At 38.5% G+C, this 19103-nt stretch overlaps 1 protein-coding gene across 1 annotated transcript; it reads left to right on the top strand.

Annotated features, from left to right (window-relative positions):
- The first annotated feature begins 16449 nt into the window (after positions 1–16449).
- LOC103427250 (BURP domain protein USPL1-like) lies at positions 16450–18133 on the top strand. Its single transcript, XM_008365317.4, has 2 exons — positions 16450–16609; positions 16890–18133. Exons 1-2 carry the CDS (start codon positions 16553–16555, stop codon positions 17700–17702), a joined length of 870 nt encoding a protein of 289 aa, XP_008363539.2. The 5' UTR covers positions 16450–16552; the 3' UTR covers positions 17703–18133.
- The last annotated feature ends 970 nt before the right edge of the window (positions 18134–19103 follow it).

Genomic DNA, 19103 nt, shown 5'->3' on the forward strand with positions numbered 1-19103 from the left:
AGTGAATTCCAAGCATCTATTTCATTACTTTGCTTGCTATTGCTTTCAAAACGTTTATTATCCCTATCCTTTCTTTGTTAGCCATTACCCCCAAGCCCCGTTACAACCCTTGACTTCTATCTTGAGTGTTATGTGTTTCAATTTGTGGAGTTTGAATTTGGTATGAGCATATGGTGTCACTGGTTCTCGCATCTAAGTAGTAGCATTCCATTCATGAGATCATATCTAAACATGCTTATTAATACCAGAAAATGCTTTCTTGTTATACATATATGTGAGTACTAGTTTTCATGTTTACATCAATCTTCTCACATGTACCTAATGTAGGGTGTGTAGTCAGAAAATCTGAGTGAAAATTGAGTGCATATGTTGTAAGGAATTGAGCAAATTCTCTAAGGCATGCTACTACATTCAAAACATCGTTTTAATTGGTTAAATGTGAACCAGTAAGTGGTGACTGTGATTAAGTATGTGTTCAAGTGCTAAGTTGACTAAAATCTGTGGGAATGATGATTTTTAACTTGTCATGTGCGTTGGAAATCCCTGAGGCAAACGTTGGAAGGTTTAGGTTGTTTTTTGTTTTCTTTATTTTGCTCGAGGACTAGCAAAAGCTAAGTGTGGGGGTATTTGATAAACTCATATTTATATATATTTTACATAAAATTCACTTGTCTTTTCTTAGTTAGTTCTTTATATTTTTGAGCTATTTACTATGTTTTTATGTTTTATGTGATTTATCAAGCAAAGAAAAGAAAAGTAGCACAAGTGAGATATTAAGTAACAAATTCGTCAAAACTGCCTGTGCAGATTAGCTAACTTTGGAAGCATGTTACGAACAGCTCAGAATGAATGAGAGAATGATCCTTATATGCTTGGAAAGCTACGGATGTCTATTTTCTAGAACAATTTACGGATTATTAATATCCATTTTTTAGAAAAAGTTATGGGTATTGTAACACTAAAAGGTTCAGAAAAGGGCTAAGCAGATTTGGCTAATAAAATGAGAAATTAAAGGCACTTGTTTTGTGTTTTTCTTTGTCATCAACACTCAGCAGCAAATGGGGTTATGATTGCACTCATTTGGCTTTAGAGCAAGTGGAAATGCACAGCTAGAAAGAGAAGGCACGGCACATGCAAAAGAGAAACATGGACAGCTACACACATGCAAACTGCACAGGTTGGACGGCATACACACACTCTACATGGACAGTTTGGTAAAATAAAGGAGAGACAACATAGAAAGGCACGGCATGGGCAGCAGGAAACATAGAATGAAGGCACATGGGCAACAGGAAATGTAGAATGAAGGCACATGGGTAGCAGGAAATCAGAAAATGAAGAATGAAGAAGTGGAAATAATGATAACATGACAGCAATGACACATGCAAAGAGGCCTTGAGCACCATCCTTCACACTTGTGCAGCAGCAACCCTTCATCATTACTTAACATTTCTGCCACAAGAACATGGAACAAATACATGCAAAGGGAAAGAAAGACACACGGCATAGGCAGAAAGTGTAGTGATTTATGGCTGAAATGATGAGTGCATGTGTGTGCAAATGTAGAAGGAAACATGGACAACACACACCCATGCAAACTGCACATGCAAAGGAAATGGAGTGGTCCTCATACTAGCCTATAAATGCATCCACCATTCCCATTCCTAAGAAAAACCATCTTGATCCATCAAAAAAGAGCTTCATTCACAAACACATGTCCCTTGCCATGAGCTCCATTCCATTTCATCCATACAAACACATCTCCATACACTTCCATTTTCCATGCCATGAGATCCATTCCATCCATACATCCATAAATCCCACATTTCAAAAACACAAATACATTTTCCTTCCCTTGGCCAAGACATTCACCAATCCTAAATACATTCCTAACCTTTCCATATATCCATACACATCCTAGACACTTGTGCCGCAACAAAGAGAAGAAGGAGGACCCTTGGACTTGCTTGCCATTCAAGTTGGATTGTTGGAGCATTTTTAGGTGTTTTCATTCTTTTATTTTGAGTGTCTAAATTTTTTTATCTTTGCTTTGTGAGTATGAGGAACTAAACCCCCCTTATCTAGGGGGGAATTCGAAACCATGTTCATGCTTGCAATATGATTTGATTACTTTCAGTTGTGATTCATAAGTTGTGAATTCAATTTACTTATCCATTTGAATTAAAACTGATTTGTGTATGTTGGTTGAGAGTGCACGCTTAATTTTCATGCACAAATCTGATGCTAGGATATAAGGGAGTTTCACCTAATCGTTATGAACTTATATTCACAAGTAGTGAAGGTTGCTCGTCACAACCGTGTTAAGTAAATTCTTGGCATAAGTTTCATGCAATTCATAGTTACAAGTGTTTCGTCAATGCTTATGATATTCATAGAACTTAATGATTCTTGCTTGTATCTCTATTATGCAATTCATGTAGGGAACTTGTGGGGAATGCTTTGGGTTGTTGTATGCAATCATCCAATTCAATGAAATTAGGAAAATATGAAGGTTAATTAGTGCAATTCACAGTTAATCTGGGGCGTTGAGAATTCGTAGTTTTTTTTAAAAGCAACTGGAAATTGTTTTGTTTGCAAGTGTGTCATATGTGGAGAAGAACCTCCTAGCTAGCCTTCCATCCATTCAATTTACTCAAATTCGTGCAGATTTCATTAGTTCTTTAATTTACTTGTTTTGTTTTCAAATTCATCAAAACCAAAACCCCATTTACCTTGTTGAGTCATATTAGTTAAAAACTGATTTAGTTTGTGCTTTTAAGTATTTCGAACCAAGTTGAAACCAAAATTCGTCCAAAAGTGTGTTTAGAGTCCAAATCTGCCCAGTTTGTGTTTTTAGGCAGATTTGAGTGTTTTTAGCTTGTTTTGAGTTCTTTGAGTTTGTTTTGAATTCTTTGAGTCTAGTTTAGTGTTTTTAACTTTGTTTATATATTTTTAAGTCAGTTTAGAGGTTATTAGCAAGCCCTCCTAATCTCCGGTCCAGAACGATCCCTACTTATAGTTATACTACAATTGTCAAAAGAGGGTTAAATTTGTATGTTAATTTAATTTTCGCATCACCTGCCTTACTTAATACTTTGCCAAGTCAATAGACATATCAATCTCAAGGCAAAAAGAAAGATTTTCATCCTTACCAGTCTCATTTTAGTAAAAGTAGTAAGGGACACTACCGCGATAACCAAGGGTATCGCCAGGATAATCCTCGACCTCAGGCAGTCAACACAGTGGGTCAAGCACGTGTCAGGACAACCCCTACCCTGAGGTATGAGGCATACACACCTTTGAACGCCACATGCGTGGCCATTTACCCCAGTATAGCACACCTGATATTGAAGCCAAAACCGAGGCACCCGAATTACAAGCCCATGAAGAACACGGGCTTGTTTTGCTGCTACCACGAGCATAACGGCCATGACGGCGAGAAGTGTATAAAGACCAGCCTAGATGAAGCCAACTTGGATCTTCACAGTGGCAACAGTCAACCCGACGATCCTCGAGATGACTATTTCACCCAGCAAGCATAACCTGCTAAAGAGTTGAAGAAGGTCTCTATCTCAAAAGATTATCCGGATCGCATGATGAAGATTGGCACCACCTTGTCACCACCCATTCGGTTGGGATTGATCTCTTTTTTGCAAGAGAACACTGAGGTCTTCACCTGGTCAGACGAGGACATGCCAGACATCTCTCCCAATATCATCTGTCATTGCTGAAGTATTGACCCCAAGACCAAGCCAGTGAGACTAATGAACGTGTTGAGGCATTCAAGAACCTCAAAGACTATATGAGTAAAGCCCCTCTTCTCTCCAAACCTGAGGTTGGTGACACTCTCATTATCTATCTGTCGGTATCGATTTTAGCAGTAAGTTCCATTCTCATTCGAAAGGATTGTAATGTCGAATGACCTATCTACTATGCTAGCAAGGCCTTACAAGATACGGAGACACGATAATCCAACATTGAGAAATTGGCTCTAGCATTGGTCAGGTCTGCTCGAAAACTTCACCCTTACTTCCAAGCACACTCCATCATTGTGCTTACCAATCATCCTCTTCGACAGATACTCCAAAGGCTTGACACTTCCGGGCGAATGATCAAATGGGCGATAGCATTGGGTGAGTTTGACATCTCCTACCAACCAAAGCCAGCTGAGAAGGGCCAAGCAGTGGCAGACTTTATCGCCGACTTCACATATCCTGTTAACATTGTTTCTACGCCTAAAGAAATGGTTTCATTACCCTCAGAAGCTTAAAAAATAGAACCAACAGCCCCAGCATGGAGTTTATATGTTGATGGCTCGTCCAACCATTTATGGAGTAGGACTAGTCCTTACGACCCCCGACAAAGTGGGGATGGAGTATGTTCTTCATTTCAAATTCAAGGCGTCGAATAATGAGGCCGAATATGAAGCCCTCCTAGCAGGCTTACGTTTGGCCAAACACCTTGGGGTTAAACAAAATGATATCTTCAATAACTCCCAATTGGTAGTTAACCAGGTCACCAACAAATTTGATGATAAGGATAGCTCTATGGCAGCATATCTGGCACAAACACAATTGTTGCTCAAGCACTTCCATTACCAGATCACCCACATTCCTCGAGCGGCAAACAGTCATGCAGATGCTTTGGCTTGCCTCACCTCAGCGGTGGAAGACAAGATTGGGAGAAAAATTCAGGTCGAATTGTTGGCGGCACCAAGCACCATGGTTGCGAAAGTGTGCAACTTACAACAGAGGGATAGTTGGATTACCCTGATTTATAGATTCCTTGCTCACGGCACCCTTCCAAATGACAAAGTCCAAGCTAAGCAGATTCGATACAAGGCTACCTGTTACTTGATCATTAATGACTAATTCTACAAGCGGGGTTTTAACCTACCATACCTAAGATGCCTTACGCCCGCAGAGGCGGAAACTGTCATTCGGGAAATACATGAAGGAGTCTACGGAGATCATGTTGGATCTTGATCCCTAGCACACAAAGCTTTTCGCCAAGGATATTATTGGCCAACACTCCACCAAGATGCCATCAGAATATCCCGCTTATGTGATAAGTGTCAACGCTACGCAACTATTCCTCACTTCCCTCTCGAGCCGCTCACTCCTATGATCAGCCCTTGGCCCTTCGCCTAATGGGGACTTGCTTTGATCGGCCCAATACATGCAGGGAAGGGCAAGGTTCACTATGCAATCATTGCAGTTGACTACTTCACAAAGTGGGCCGAAGTAGAACCCTTGGCAACCATTATTGAGGAAAAAATAGAAGACTTCGTATGGAAGAACATCTTTTGCAGATTAGGCATTCCCAATGCGATAGTCATTGACAACGGGTGACAGTTCGACAACAATAAGTTCAGGATGTTCTGCTCTAAGTTCAACATCAACTTATGTTTTGCCTCCCCAGCTCATGCCCAGTCTAATGGACAAGTTGAAGCCATCAACAAAATAATCAAGCGAACTTTGAAAACCAGCTTGGACAAGGCTAAAGGTTGTTGGCCAGAATTTGTACCCCAAGTTCTTTGGTCATACTGCACTTCATATCGGACATCAATAAGAGAAACCCCATTCTCACTTGCCTTTGGTACAAAGGCAGTTGTCCCAGTTGAGCTTGAGTAAGCAATGTTCCGAGTCTAGAACTATGTGCAAAGCGAAAATGACAAACAACTTACCCTCAACTTAGATCTAGTCGAGGAACACAGAAACTAGGCTCACTTGAGGAATGTCGCCTACAAGCAGCGCATCTCTAACTACTACGACTCAAGGGTCAAACCTCGTTCTTTCAAAGTTAGAGACTGGGTATTGAAGAAAAGATTACTCTGCAACATAGTCCCGAGTGAAGGAACACTTAGTCCAAACTGGGATGGACCGTTTGAAGTTGTTGGCATCGGTCGCCCTGGCTCCTACAAGCTTAGAAGCTCTGATGGCAAGACCCTTGGCCATCCATGGAACGCTGATCACTTGAAGTACTATTATAAGTAAACTTACATTGTACAAGTGTTAAGCTTCAGCCGTTCGGCATCCTATGTAACAAAGACTATTTGGCATGCATTCAATAAAGAGGTGATTTAGACAACTCGGTCCTAATCCTCTTACATTCCTAGCAATGAAACACTCGGGTTCAAAGCTTCAACATGAAACAAAGTCTAAGGATATGTCAACAAGGCTATACAAATAAACGAATAGCTTCACAGTGTATTCGTTCAATCATACATTCCAACACATTCATACATAAACCAACTGTGCTTTGAAAGGGTTCAACATACTTTGTGTTATTTGACACTTGCTACAATGTGCCTAGACACCTTGCCTTTATTCTCACCAACCAGGTGATGAAATGTACAACCCATACCCTCCTTCATGCCACCAACCAGGAGATGAAATGTACAACCCGTACTCTAATATCATTTGGCAACTTGCCGCTCATGCCACCAACCAGGTGAAGAAGGAACTCATCTTCATGCCACCAACGAGATGATGAAATGTACAACCCGTACTTTCCTTCATGCCACCAACCAGGTGATGAAATGTAAAACCCGTACTCTTCATCATGCCACCAACCAGGTGATGAAATGTACAACCCGTACTCTAATATCATCTGGCAACTTGTCACTCATGCCACCAACCAGGTGAAGAAGGAAATCATCTTCATGCCACCAACCAGGTGATGAAATGTACAACCCATACTCTAATATCATTTGGCAACTTGCCATTCATGCCACCAACCAAGTGAAGAAGGAACTCATCCTCGTGCCACCAACCAGGTGATGAAATGTGATAAAAAGTGATGAATGAACTCACCTTCGTACCACCAGCCAAGTGATGAAAGCAACTCACCATTCATTCCACCTACCAGAAGAAAAGTGGTACAACTTGTACATGTGAACTCCTAGCATTCACAAATAATAAAAAACCCTTAAGCTTGACAACTCAACTAGGGGAGCACTTATGCTCAACAAGAGTTATAGTCACCACCAAAGTCTTATTGCAAGCCAACAACAACTTCAGTGCATGGCATATGAAGATCAAGCTATTCAGCCCTCTTGCATCTGCTTCAGACATTTCCCCTCTGTAACAATGCAAACACTACAACTCGTAGAAAGCTTCACACACCCTTGATTAAGATAGTGTGAAGCAAAACCAATTTATGGTGCCAAGAAGAGCTTCATCAAAGGAGTTCAACCACAAGTCTCAAAAGCTTCACACACTCTTGATCAAGACAGTGTGAAGCAAAACCAATTTATGGTGCCAACAAGAGCTTCATCAATAGAGGGCAACCACAATTCTCAAAAGTTTCACACACTCTTGATCAAGATAGTGTGAAGCAAAACCAATTTATGGTGCCAACAAAAGCTTCATCAAAGGAGTTCAACCACAATTCTCAAAAGCTTCACACACTCTTGATCAAGACAGTGTGAAGCAAAACCAATTTATGGTGCCAATAAGAGCTTCATCAATGGAGAACAACCACAGTTCTCAAAAGTTTCACACACTCTTGATCAAGACAATGTGAAGCAAAACTAATTTATGGTGCCAACAAAAGCTTAATCAAAGGAGTTCATCCACAATTCTCAAAAGCTTTACACACTCTTGATCAAGACAGTGTGAAGCAAAACCAATTTATGGTGCCAACAAGAGCTTCATCAATGGAGGGCAACCACAATTCTCAAAAGTTTCACACTCTTGATCAAGACAATGTGAAGCAAAACTAATTTATGGTGTCAACAAAAGCTTAATCAAAGGAATTCAACCACAATTCTCAAAAGCTACACACACTCTTGATCAAGATAGTGTGAAGCAAAACCAATTTATGGTGCCAACAAAAGCTTCATCAAAAGAGTTCAACCACAATTCTCAAAAGCTTCACACATTCCTAATCAAGACAGTGTGAAGCAAAACCAATTTATGGTGCCAACAAGAGCTTCATCAAAGGAGTTCAACCACAATTCTCAAAAGCTTCACACTCTTTTTTGACAGTGTGAAGCAAAACAAATTTATGGTGCCAACAAGAGCTTCATCAATGGAGGGCAACCACAATTCTCATAAGCTTCACACACTCTTGAACAAGACAGTGTGAAGCAAAACCAATTTATGGTGCCAACAAGAGCTTCATCAAAGGAGTTCAACCACAATTCTCAAAAGTTTGACACACTTTTGATCAAGATAGTGTTTAGCAAAACCAATTTATGGTGCCAACAAAAGCTTCATCAATGAAGGGCAACTGCAACTCGTAGAAAGCTTCACACACTCTTGATCAAGACTATTCGAAGCAAATTCAATTTATATGGTTTATCCAAACCTTCGACTACTACAAGGTGTGTCTTGCATCACAATCTCTTGCTCAACAATGTGGAAGCAAAATTTGTATATGTGGTCTCTCCCACATTTTCAAATTTCTAGTTTCCCAAAAAATAAAAAATTGGAAAATTCAACAAAGCTTCACCAATGGAGGACAACTACAAATTCTCAAAAACTTCACATTATCTTGATCAAGATAGTGTGAAGCAAAATCAATTCATGGTACCCAACAAAAGCTAACTCTAAAGCATCACCTACAAAGCTTCAACTCCAAAGCTTCACCTACAAAAGCCTCAACATAAAAGCTTCACCTACAAAACTTCAACTTCAAAGCTTCACATACAAAGCTTCAACACAAAAGCTTCACCCACAATAGCTTCACCCATAAAAGCTTCACCAACAAAAGCTTCACCCACAAAAGCTTCACCCACCACAAAAGCTTCACCCACAAAAGCTTCACCTACAAAAGCCTCACCCACAAAAGCTTCACCCACCACAAAAGCTTCACCAACAAAAGCTTCACCCACAAAAGCTTCACCCACCACAAAAGCTTCACCCACAAAAGCTTCACCTACAAAAGCCTCACCCACAAAAGCTTCACCTACAAAAGCCTCACCCACAAAAGCTTCACCCACCACAAAAGCTTCACCCATAAAAGCTTCACCAACAAAAGCTTCACCCACCACAAAACCTTCACCCACCAAAAAAACTTCACCCATAAAAGCTTCCCCCACCACAAAAACTTCACCCACAAAAGCTTCACCCATAAAAACTTCATCAAAAAAAGCTTCACCCACCACAAAAGCTTCACCCACAAAAGCTTCACACTATCTTGATCAAGATAGTGTGAAGCAAAATCAATTCATGGTACCTAACAAAGCTTCACCTACAAAGCTTAAAATATATATATTTTCGGAAATTCGAAAATTCGACAATTCGGAAATTCAAAAAAAAAAACAAAAAAAAAATTGCCTAGGCCTCCTTTTCTTTGGGCCTAACAACTTTCAGAACAAATATATATGAAGGAGGAGTTTTGGGCTACCACTTAGAAAGGAAAATGGTGATGTTTTGTTACTTTGGAAACTTGGCTACTAGCAAGACACCTCATTCGTGAACTCCCTCGACCAGAGACTTGGGAGACTTCTACCATATGCTACTGCACCTTGATACTTGGAAGTCTCACGACCACTCAGTGACTTGGATTTTTTTTCAAGTCTCCAACCAAGAAGTTTTCCTCACTTGGGAAATTAAAGGAGCACTACCTCAACTTACATGCTTCACTCACAAAGCTTCAACATACAAGCTTCAACAAAATGACAAATTCAAAGAACTTAGTGAAAAAGGCCTTGGTGTATTTAACACAATACGTTGAAATGAAGAAAAGCTTGTTTATTGATATCTCCGATAAGTTACAAATATGTACATATACATGAATCAAAATAAACAAACAAGAGGGAGCCTTCACAAAGGTTGCTCAAAAGAAGTCTCAGCAGTCGGCAGAGCCCTAGAAAGATGAGGCACCAGAGGGTGATTATTTGGAGCCTCAGTACTAGGCAGAACCCCAGAAGGAGGAGGCACCGAAGGTTGATCATTTGGAGCTTCATTACGCGGTACAGCCCCAGAAGACGAAGGCAATAAATGCCTTTGGAACAAACCCACAAACCTTTAATGATCAAGTAAAATCTGACCATCAGATTCCTGCAGCTGGTCTAGTTTCCTCTTCATGTTTGTAGCATAGTCATGTGCGAGCATGTGCAACTATTTATTCTCATGCTTGAGCCCTCTGATCTCCTGTTTGAGACTTATCACTTCAGCCGCCAATGATTCAACTTGGCAGGTTCGAGCAAATAGGCATTGGGCCATATTAGACACAAAACCTGCACACTGAACACTGAGAGCCAGAGAATCCTTAACAGCCAACTCATCAGATCGTTTGGAAAGTAGTCTATTATCTTTGGGAGTGAGAAGGTTCCTGGCCACCACCGCAGCGGTCATATCATTCTTCATCACAGAGTTCCCAACGGTTAGATGATCAATATAGGATAAGAAGGATGGGCGCCATATGTTGTCTTGAGAAGACATGGCTGCCTCTTCACCAAAGTTCAAGTCAAAACGACGGTCGGATGGGCCAGACATTCTCAGAAATGATAAAGGAGAAATGAGGTACAATAAATCTCTGAAGTAAGGGGAAAATTCCTACAAGCAATAACTCTCTGAATGTACTTCTTACACACAATTAGTGCCCTATAAAAGAAAGGGCAACAGGGTCGTTGGTTCAAAAATCGAAGAGGCATCACTCTCCGGATTTCGAAGAGACACCATTTTCCACACGCAACATCAGCTCATCGGGTACCACATATAACTTTGCCAAAGATCTCTAACAAAGTTTAGACACATAAATTTTGAAGGTCCAGCTACCCTACTATTACCCAAAAGGGAAAAGGAACAGCACCACTGCTTGATAACTGGAAAGTCCCTATATGTGTCAACCTCCGTGCTCCACGGCAAGGCAGACTGGCAAAAATGCCCAACCTTTACTCACATTCGAGAAAACACTCCCAACAAGATTGCTTGCTCAAAAATCAAAGAGACACCGCTTCCCAAATCACGAAAGCCAAACTCCCACCAGGATGGCTTTCTCAAAAATCGAAGAGGCACTGCTATCCGACTCTCGAGAGCCAGACTCACAACCGAATTACTTTTTCAAAAATTGAAGAGGCACGACTCTCCGAATCTCGAGAGCCAGACTCCCAACATGATTGCTTTTTCAAAAATCGAAGAGGCACCGCTCTCCGAATCTCAAGAGCCAGACTTCCAACAGGATTGGTTTCTCAAAAATCGAAGAGGCATCGTTATCCGAATCTCGAGAGCCAGATCCTCGACAAGATTGCTTGTTCGAAAATCGAAGAGGCATCGCTTTCCGAACTTCGAGAGCCAGATTTCCTTAAATAAAGCTTGTCTGCAATCTTCACACGCAACATCAGCTTTCCAGATACCACAGACCACTTTTTCAAAGTGCTCTGACAAAGTTAAAACACTTGAATCTTACAGCTCCCACTACATTGCTATGACCAAAAAGGGTAAAGGAACAGCGTTACCACTCGCTGTTGGGACAATTCTTATATATGTCGACCTTCATCCTTCACAGTTAGGCAGACCTGCAAATAAAAAAAATGCTAAACTTTTCTTCACATCCGAGAGGGCACTCTCAGCAGAGTCTCTCGAAATACTCAACTTATTTTCCCCCCACTAATACCTCTGCAAACAAGCCCCACCAGAGCAAGAGTATTTCATATCATCAGGGTTAAAAGTAAGAGTATCCCATATCATGCTTTTTCCCTGTCTTTTCTTTTGACCTTGTTCTTACTTGTAAGACAAGGAGAAAGAGAGCAATCGGTCAGCACTTGGAATCAAGCTTCTAGTCAGGAACTAACTGCCTGGAACCCCTTGCCTGATTACTTACTTGGCATTACTCTCGAGTACTCATCTTTAACATCTTATGCTTCCTGAGAAGATATCACATCTGCCTGAGGAACAGATAGGACAAGTGAGAAGGATACAAGGAAGCATGTGGAGACAAGCGTAACAAAACACGTGCTGATACATCCACTACTTTGTCAACAACAAAAGTATCCCATATCATCAAAGTCGAATGTACTCTAGATTTGGTGGACTTGTTTTAACCCTCAAATTCTTGAGTCGGCCTTATACTCTGGATGAATCCAGAAAACCCTCCAGCCCAGTTCAAGAATAAGCCTGTGGAAAGTTACTTCTTCAAAAGCAAAAGTATCTCATATCATCTCTTCTCCATTTGCTTTTCCTTATCCTTGGTGCTGTTTACGACACAAGGAGAAGGAGAACAATCAACCGGAAGCCGAAGTCGAACCTCCAATCCAGGTTGCTTGCTTGGAAGTCTGATTGCTTACCTTGTTTGTTACCTCATTCGGCAAATCTCCTAGCTTGGCGACTTGGGGGACTCCTACTATAGGGTTTGTATCGCACTTGACCAAGCCCGAAACTACAAGTAAGCTTCAAGTGAAATTGATACATTACCTTGTGCATCTTCATCGGTTAAAGATACCACCCCTTGATGGAGGAAAAGTACTTCCAGAGAAGATGCCACATCTACATATGAGACAGATAAGGCAAGTGAAAATGATACCACACTTCGGTACTTAGAAGTTTCATGATTACTCAATGGCTTGGATCTTGCAAGTCCCCAACCGAGGAGCTTCCCTCACTCGGGAACTTATGGGAGTACTGTTTGTACCATACTTGACCAATCCCAAAGCTATTGAGCACCGGTCAACATTATACCGTCAAGGATCCAGAAAAGTTTCCCTTCAACCAGGAAGCCAATCACAGCGCGACACGTGTCGATATCAGAAGCCGATCATAGCGCAACACGTGTCAACATCATAAGCCAATCACAACACAACACGTGTCAATGTCAAAATGAAACTAAAAACTCTCTTCTATAAATAGAGATCATTCACTAGTACTCACTAAAGGAGAGCTTGAACCTATGTACTTGTGTAAACTCTTCACAATTGATGAGAACTCCTCTACTCCGTGGACGTAGCCAATCTGGGTGAACCACGTACATCTTGTGTTTACTTCCCTGTTTCTATCCATTTACATACTTATCCACACTAGTGACCGGAGCAATCTAGCGAATGTCACAAACTTAACACTTTCTGTTGTACCAAAGTCTTCACTGATTTTGTGCATCAATACATTTAATTGTTAAGTTTTAAGTTTTATCACAAAAGACCTATGTGATATTAGAGGTGAAATTGAAGATCAATCCAGGGTGGGAATTTGAGGCTTCTTTTACATCACAAATTACATGTCTACGTTCTTTTAAGTTAGTTTATATTTATTCTTTAATCCATCCAATGTTGGGGAACTTTTTTTGTTTCAGGTAAATAAGTATTGTTTGATATGGATTAACTGGTAATTAAATACTATGTGATGGAAGATGGAGTCATCCTGACAAGAGGCTCAAAGATTATTTCAACTTTTGAATTACAAGTTGACCTTTAGTCATATATATTATCTAGAAAATGATGTGTTTCTTTGAATATTTATTTTATCATAATAACAAAATACATATATGTCCACTAACAATACATGTCAAAAGTCATCTACACACCGTTGACATCACCATTTTGTTTATTACAGTATAATATTAATTTAAGCAGTCCTAATGAAAACTCTGCAAAATATTAATTAATAATCACAGACTGGATCTATTGTTCAATTCCATGCAGGATAATTCCCATGTTGTTCTATTACAAATTGAGAAAGACAGGACACCCCAAAGAGCATGGAGACAAACTCAAGGGCGGTTCGATTAGATTTTAGTGCATGCCCACCAAAACGTTGGGTTGGCTCTTTTTCTTTTAAAGTCAACTTGTATACTTGTTCTTTTGAGGTTCTTTTTTTTTTTTTTTCTTTTGGTCCATCGAGCACATAGCATGCATCTTCTTCTTCTTTTTCTTTTTCTTTTTTCTTTGTAAACTGTATGTATATGTGTGTGTGGGGTTTTACAGTCAGTAAGTTTAATTTCCATTAGCTGGAAAATTAATTATACCAATAAAAACTTGTATTCCTCCAAAACTAACAGGGGCAACCCCTGCAGTCGTGTAAAAGGGGCAACCATTAATTAAACAAAAAAAATTGTGAATACGTAATTAGATATATTCAAAATAAACATAATCAATAATCCAAGTTAATAATGTAGTAGCTCTTGTACATTTTTGTTTACAAAGTCAACTTTAGTTCTAGTTGTACTTTGTGGTTTTCTTCCTGTATAATAATAATATAGGTTATTTTATTAATTAGAGATCACGTTATATTAATGTGTATACATACATGTTGCAAAAAGACACATTATCGTTGAAATTCAATTTCACCAATTAATTAAGGGGCACACAGAACACAATGATGTAAACTTGCATTATAACATTAATTATTTTGCATCATAAAACAAAATAACAAAATAATGAAAATTAGGAGTGTGATCAATAAAGTAAAATAGGTGTTTTGGAAGGTCCTTGCCTATATTGTTTTCTACGTTCAAGTTCTGGTAAAAGGGTGGCTTCTAATGTATTCTAAGATATGCATGTACTCTTACAATTGGTTGGAATGGTCTGACCAATCTAATCTATCTGATGCTAATGTTTATCACTTTCTCAGGAATTTCTAATCCGTTGAAAGGTTTATTTTTGCCACGATGACCAATTTGATGTGAATATTGTCGGGGTGAGGATAGTGACTTTGTATAGTGGTGGCAGACTTTCAATGAGTATTGACATATTTCTAAACTAATTTTTGGAGATGCCTATAAGATTTTTTGAGTGAATTTTTGTTTTGGTCAAAGTTCTGTGTGTGAATTGAACCGCATAATTCTTTCATGCACTTTGGAGATTTCTTTTGCTTATCTCAGTAGATTTGGAAGATATTTAGTTGGTGTTTGAAACTGACAGAAAACGGGTATATAAATATAGCTGAAGTTGTTCAGTGTTCGTACAATGAACTAGGACGCACCTCCATCAAAAAAAAACAAAACAAACAAAAAACAAAACTAGGACACATCTAGGGTTTACTTATATGTTCTTTTTCCAAAGCAAAAATTACATAATTATTGAGATTTTATGTACAAAAGTCTTTTTTTTTTTAATTGCATGGCAACAATCGTGAATGCGACTTGAGTTTAGAAATCTAATAAGATGAGGATTAGATACCATTAGACCAAATTATCAAAAGCTTTTTTCTACAAATCCACAAAAATGAAAGGCAAGAGAGAAGAAAAAAAAACTAACCGAAATAAGTATTTTTGCTTCAGATAATAGTTTATTTTACAAATAATATCAAAATAGATTGTTGGTAAAGTGAAGTAATATCAACAAGCAAATAATTAAGCAACTACATAGTTGAAAAGGCCTCATTCTGAGAGATAATTACTGCGTTCTTTTTAATTGATAATATGATGATGATCACATGTTAAAGAGTAAACATGTAACTCCAGAAGCTGACTAAACTTAGTGGGAGTGAAAAAGTATAAGATCATGGAAGAAACTTGTGAAGGACAGCGCCAGAACTGAATTCTTACCGCAACCAAAGTTCATCAAGTAGCACTGTTTCACCAAAATTCTAAAGATTTTGCTGACCGTGGAACATTTCAAGGTCTAAAGGAGGCAGAACCCTTGATGATATAAATTAGCCACTCAAATTTTTTTTCGATCTGACACTCACCATCCTTGCTTGGTTTATTGACATTTAGCTAGTCTCCATTTGGAGGGAGAGTTCCATCCGACCGGGTCACCGCGATTGTGGCACCCCAATGATCCCATGCCACTAATTTATATAACTGATCCGGAATGCCATGTTTGTGATAAGGAACCCATTCCATCTGAGTTCTACTCCCTCATTTAGCTGGAGAATGTTCGAATTCAAGTCTTATATAAACGGCATGATTATTTATACAAGGATGGTGCTATCCACATGTCTATTTTTACCTCCCACACACTCTTTGTTAATTTTTGTCTTTTGATCACAAAGCCAGAGAGTATTAATAGCTTCTTCAATTCATTTGATCCGACAATCAAAAAATAAAAAGGGTGTGTGGACAACACCACCCTCTAAACAATGACGATCCAAAGAAAAAGAAAATACAAGTTAAAGTTTTGATTTGCATATATTTTGATGATATTCATTCTATTATATATACAATCATACAAGTGATATTCTACAGAATTTACACTAATTTATACAAGGATATAATCAATATTTTACCTCTCCATTTGTTTAAAATTTAAAAAAAAATACTTATAATTTTCTTTTTCATACAATAATATTATATTTTAGGAATGTAGGCTGAGTCAGTCATAATTAAGTATCAAAGTCGCCATTTAATCAAACATGAGACTTTCTAATTTCAAGCGAAGATAAATATTATTAAGACAGCAGTGCTAGAAACAATGAATGAAGTACAATAATAAAAGGTGACACGAAATAAAAAATTACAATAATAAGAGGAAAAAAAAAACTCATCTTCTCCTTTGTACCAGATAGAAAAAATTTGCATACGTACTGCATTATACTAATTTAATAAGATGATTTAAAGATTTCCACTTGCATTAATCTAAGTCCTTCATACAAGTATTGCTCCCTTACTTGCACTGCAGATATATAAGAAAGAAAGAAGAAAAAATATCAAGACAATTGAAGTAGAAATGCGTCTTTCATTTGTTTCTTGGAGCCTCGTCTCATACGCACTACTTGTTTTATTGGTAAGTTTTTTTGTGTTCATTTTTCTGAGAATCAATTTAAGTACCTATTGTGCACTTAGGTATTAATTTTCACCAATTCATCAAAGTTTCTTGAATTTTCTTATATTCATCGACACAGATATAAAGAAATTCTCTTCTGTAACATAAATATTTTGTTATATTTTTGTGTTCTTTTTATTTTTTTTTTTGGTTAGTTTTTGTAATTTTTGTTAGGAGTTGGTGTGTGTGTGTATATATATACATATTCTGAATGATTTAAGTTTGAATATATAATCTCCAGAATGCACAAGGAAGCAGTGGCAGGAAGATTATTACTCTTGGAAATGGGAAAGACATCAAAAAAGAAGACTCCATTGATTTACATCAAGGCGGTGATGATGGTCGTTCATCATCTCACATGGATCACATGGACCCTGCCCTAAATGTTTTCTTCACCCCAAAAGATCTCAAACGAGGCAAAAAAATGCCCATATACTTCTCAAAAAATAGCTCTTCCACGTCTCCAAGACTTTTGGCCAGAGAAGAAGCTGATTCCATTCCTTTCTCAATCTCAAACCTCCCATACCTTCTTCAACTCTTCTCTTTCCCCCAAGACTCTACCCAAGCCAAAGCCATCGAATACACACTAACCCAATGTGACCTTCAACCCATCAAAGGAGAGGCCAAATTTTGTGCTACCTCGTTAGAATCCATGCTTGATTTTGTCGCTGCCCTCTTTGGACAAAATACCCAATTCAAAGTCTTAACCACCACTCAGCTCAAGGACTCAACCACCCTTTTGCAAAATTACACCTTTTCGGAAGCTCCCAAAGAGATCTGGGCTCCTAAAATGATTGCTTGCCACACCATGCCTTACCCTTATGCAGTTTTCTACTGCCATAGCCAGGAGAGTGAGAACAGGTTGTATCAAGTTTTGCTTGCCGGGGAGAATGGAGAGAAAGTTGAAGCTGCTGCCGTTTGTCACTTTGATACTTCTCAGTGGGATCCTGATCATGTGGCGTTCAGTGTGCTTGGTACTCAACCTGGAAGCTCCCCGGTCTGCCATTTCTTTCCTTCTGATAATCTAGTTTGGGTGCCATTGCCAGCTCAATAGTAGAAATATTGCTGTCAATTTGTAATTGCATATGCATGGAAACACAGTTTTATGCTTAGAGTGATTTGACTGGTATCGAGTACCAATCTACATTATATTTTGATGTTACCAAATATCGACTAAATGTTTGAAAACTTTATCATATCGAAAACTATTAGGTACTATAGATTGGTACTTGAAACCAAACAATATTTTATATTTGCCTGGCTAGTGAGTTGCTTAAGCTTAATTTGTATCAATGCTTTAATTACTTTGTAATAGTGTTTGTGTATGTGTGTTTTCTTTTTCGGTTTTACATGACAATTCTAATGGAGTAGTCAATGGTATATAAGCTCTAGATAATGTAAAAGGATCATTGGTGACATTGGCTATGTTTGTTTGTACAATTTGAGTAAATATATACAATATTGTTGATGCTGCGTTGCAGATGATATCTTTAAATTTAACTATATATTTATCTATTTTATTTGATGTTCGTTCAGAACAGAGAAAACCACTCTAATGAACATAAATAGAGGATAGCTTATTAAAGCACTCTAAATGCGAACCAAGACAGCTTATCTTTTTTATATGTGCATGTTGACAGCCCACAAGCCGATATGTAATTGCTAGTCTAGAAATATTCTGTATCAAAAAATTAGAAGAGATTGAAGGTTCGATTTTCATCCTTTGTTGAACAAGAAGTGGTAAAGAAAAGTTTTGTACAGTAAAATCTCTATAAAATGATACCCTATAAAGAAAAAACCTCCTTCAAAATGTCATAAAAAACTTTTGTCCCAACTTAGGACCAATTATGTATAAGAATAAACTCTACATTATAATAAATTATAATTTTTCTTTGTCCCATCTTAGAGCAGTTCTGACACACCCTGACCCGAAAAGTCCACTAGGACTCCAAATCGAATTGTGCTGGCCGACACCTTGAAGGTGACAAAGCCATAAAGTGTAGTGATATGGCAGAAGTGAATAAATTTAAACATAAAAGTGTCTAAGTACACGAGTGCGCTGTGAGTGGGAATGCACCCATTTCACACGTGATTACAGAGCATAAGTAAAGTACAGTAAGGTAAGATAAGGATTATACTATCATAGGTAGCCACCTATACTGGGATATGCCAAGAATCTTCGTCGATAAGGAAACTCAACTACTATAACCTGGAGGGGCGAAAAACAAGTGTGAGTGAGCCTAAAAATAAAGTTTTAATAAAAACCTTTTGAAAACACTATAACCCCTCGCCGTAAAACCTGGATAGTTTCCAGAAAATAATACTACGTAGGTATGAAAACCAATGCACAAGACCAATGAAATCCTAAGTAGGCCATGTCATAATATCTCAGCAATATTAAGTGTAAGTTAGGTGTAGAATCAATATAAAATAACATGCCAGTCGAAGTCACCTA

This window comes from Malus domestica, chromosome 05 (assembly GCF_042453785.1).
Source record: "Malus domestica chromosome 05, GDT2T_hap1".
NCBI classification, from domain to species: Eukaryota; Viridiplantae; Streptophyta; class Magnoliopsida; order Rosales; family Rosaceae; genus Malus; species Malus domestica.

Excerpts from the sequence above, each read along its gene's own strand:
- LOC103427250 (XM_008365317.4), top strand. The coding sequence starts at position 16,553 with ATGCGTCTTTCATTTGTTTCTTGGAGCCTCGTCTCATACGCACTACTT. Across the intron at positions 16,610-16,889 it reads ACGCACTACTTGTTTTATTG|AATGCACAAGGAAGCAGTGG; the intron begins GTAAGTTTTTTT and ends TATAATCTCCAG.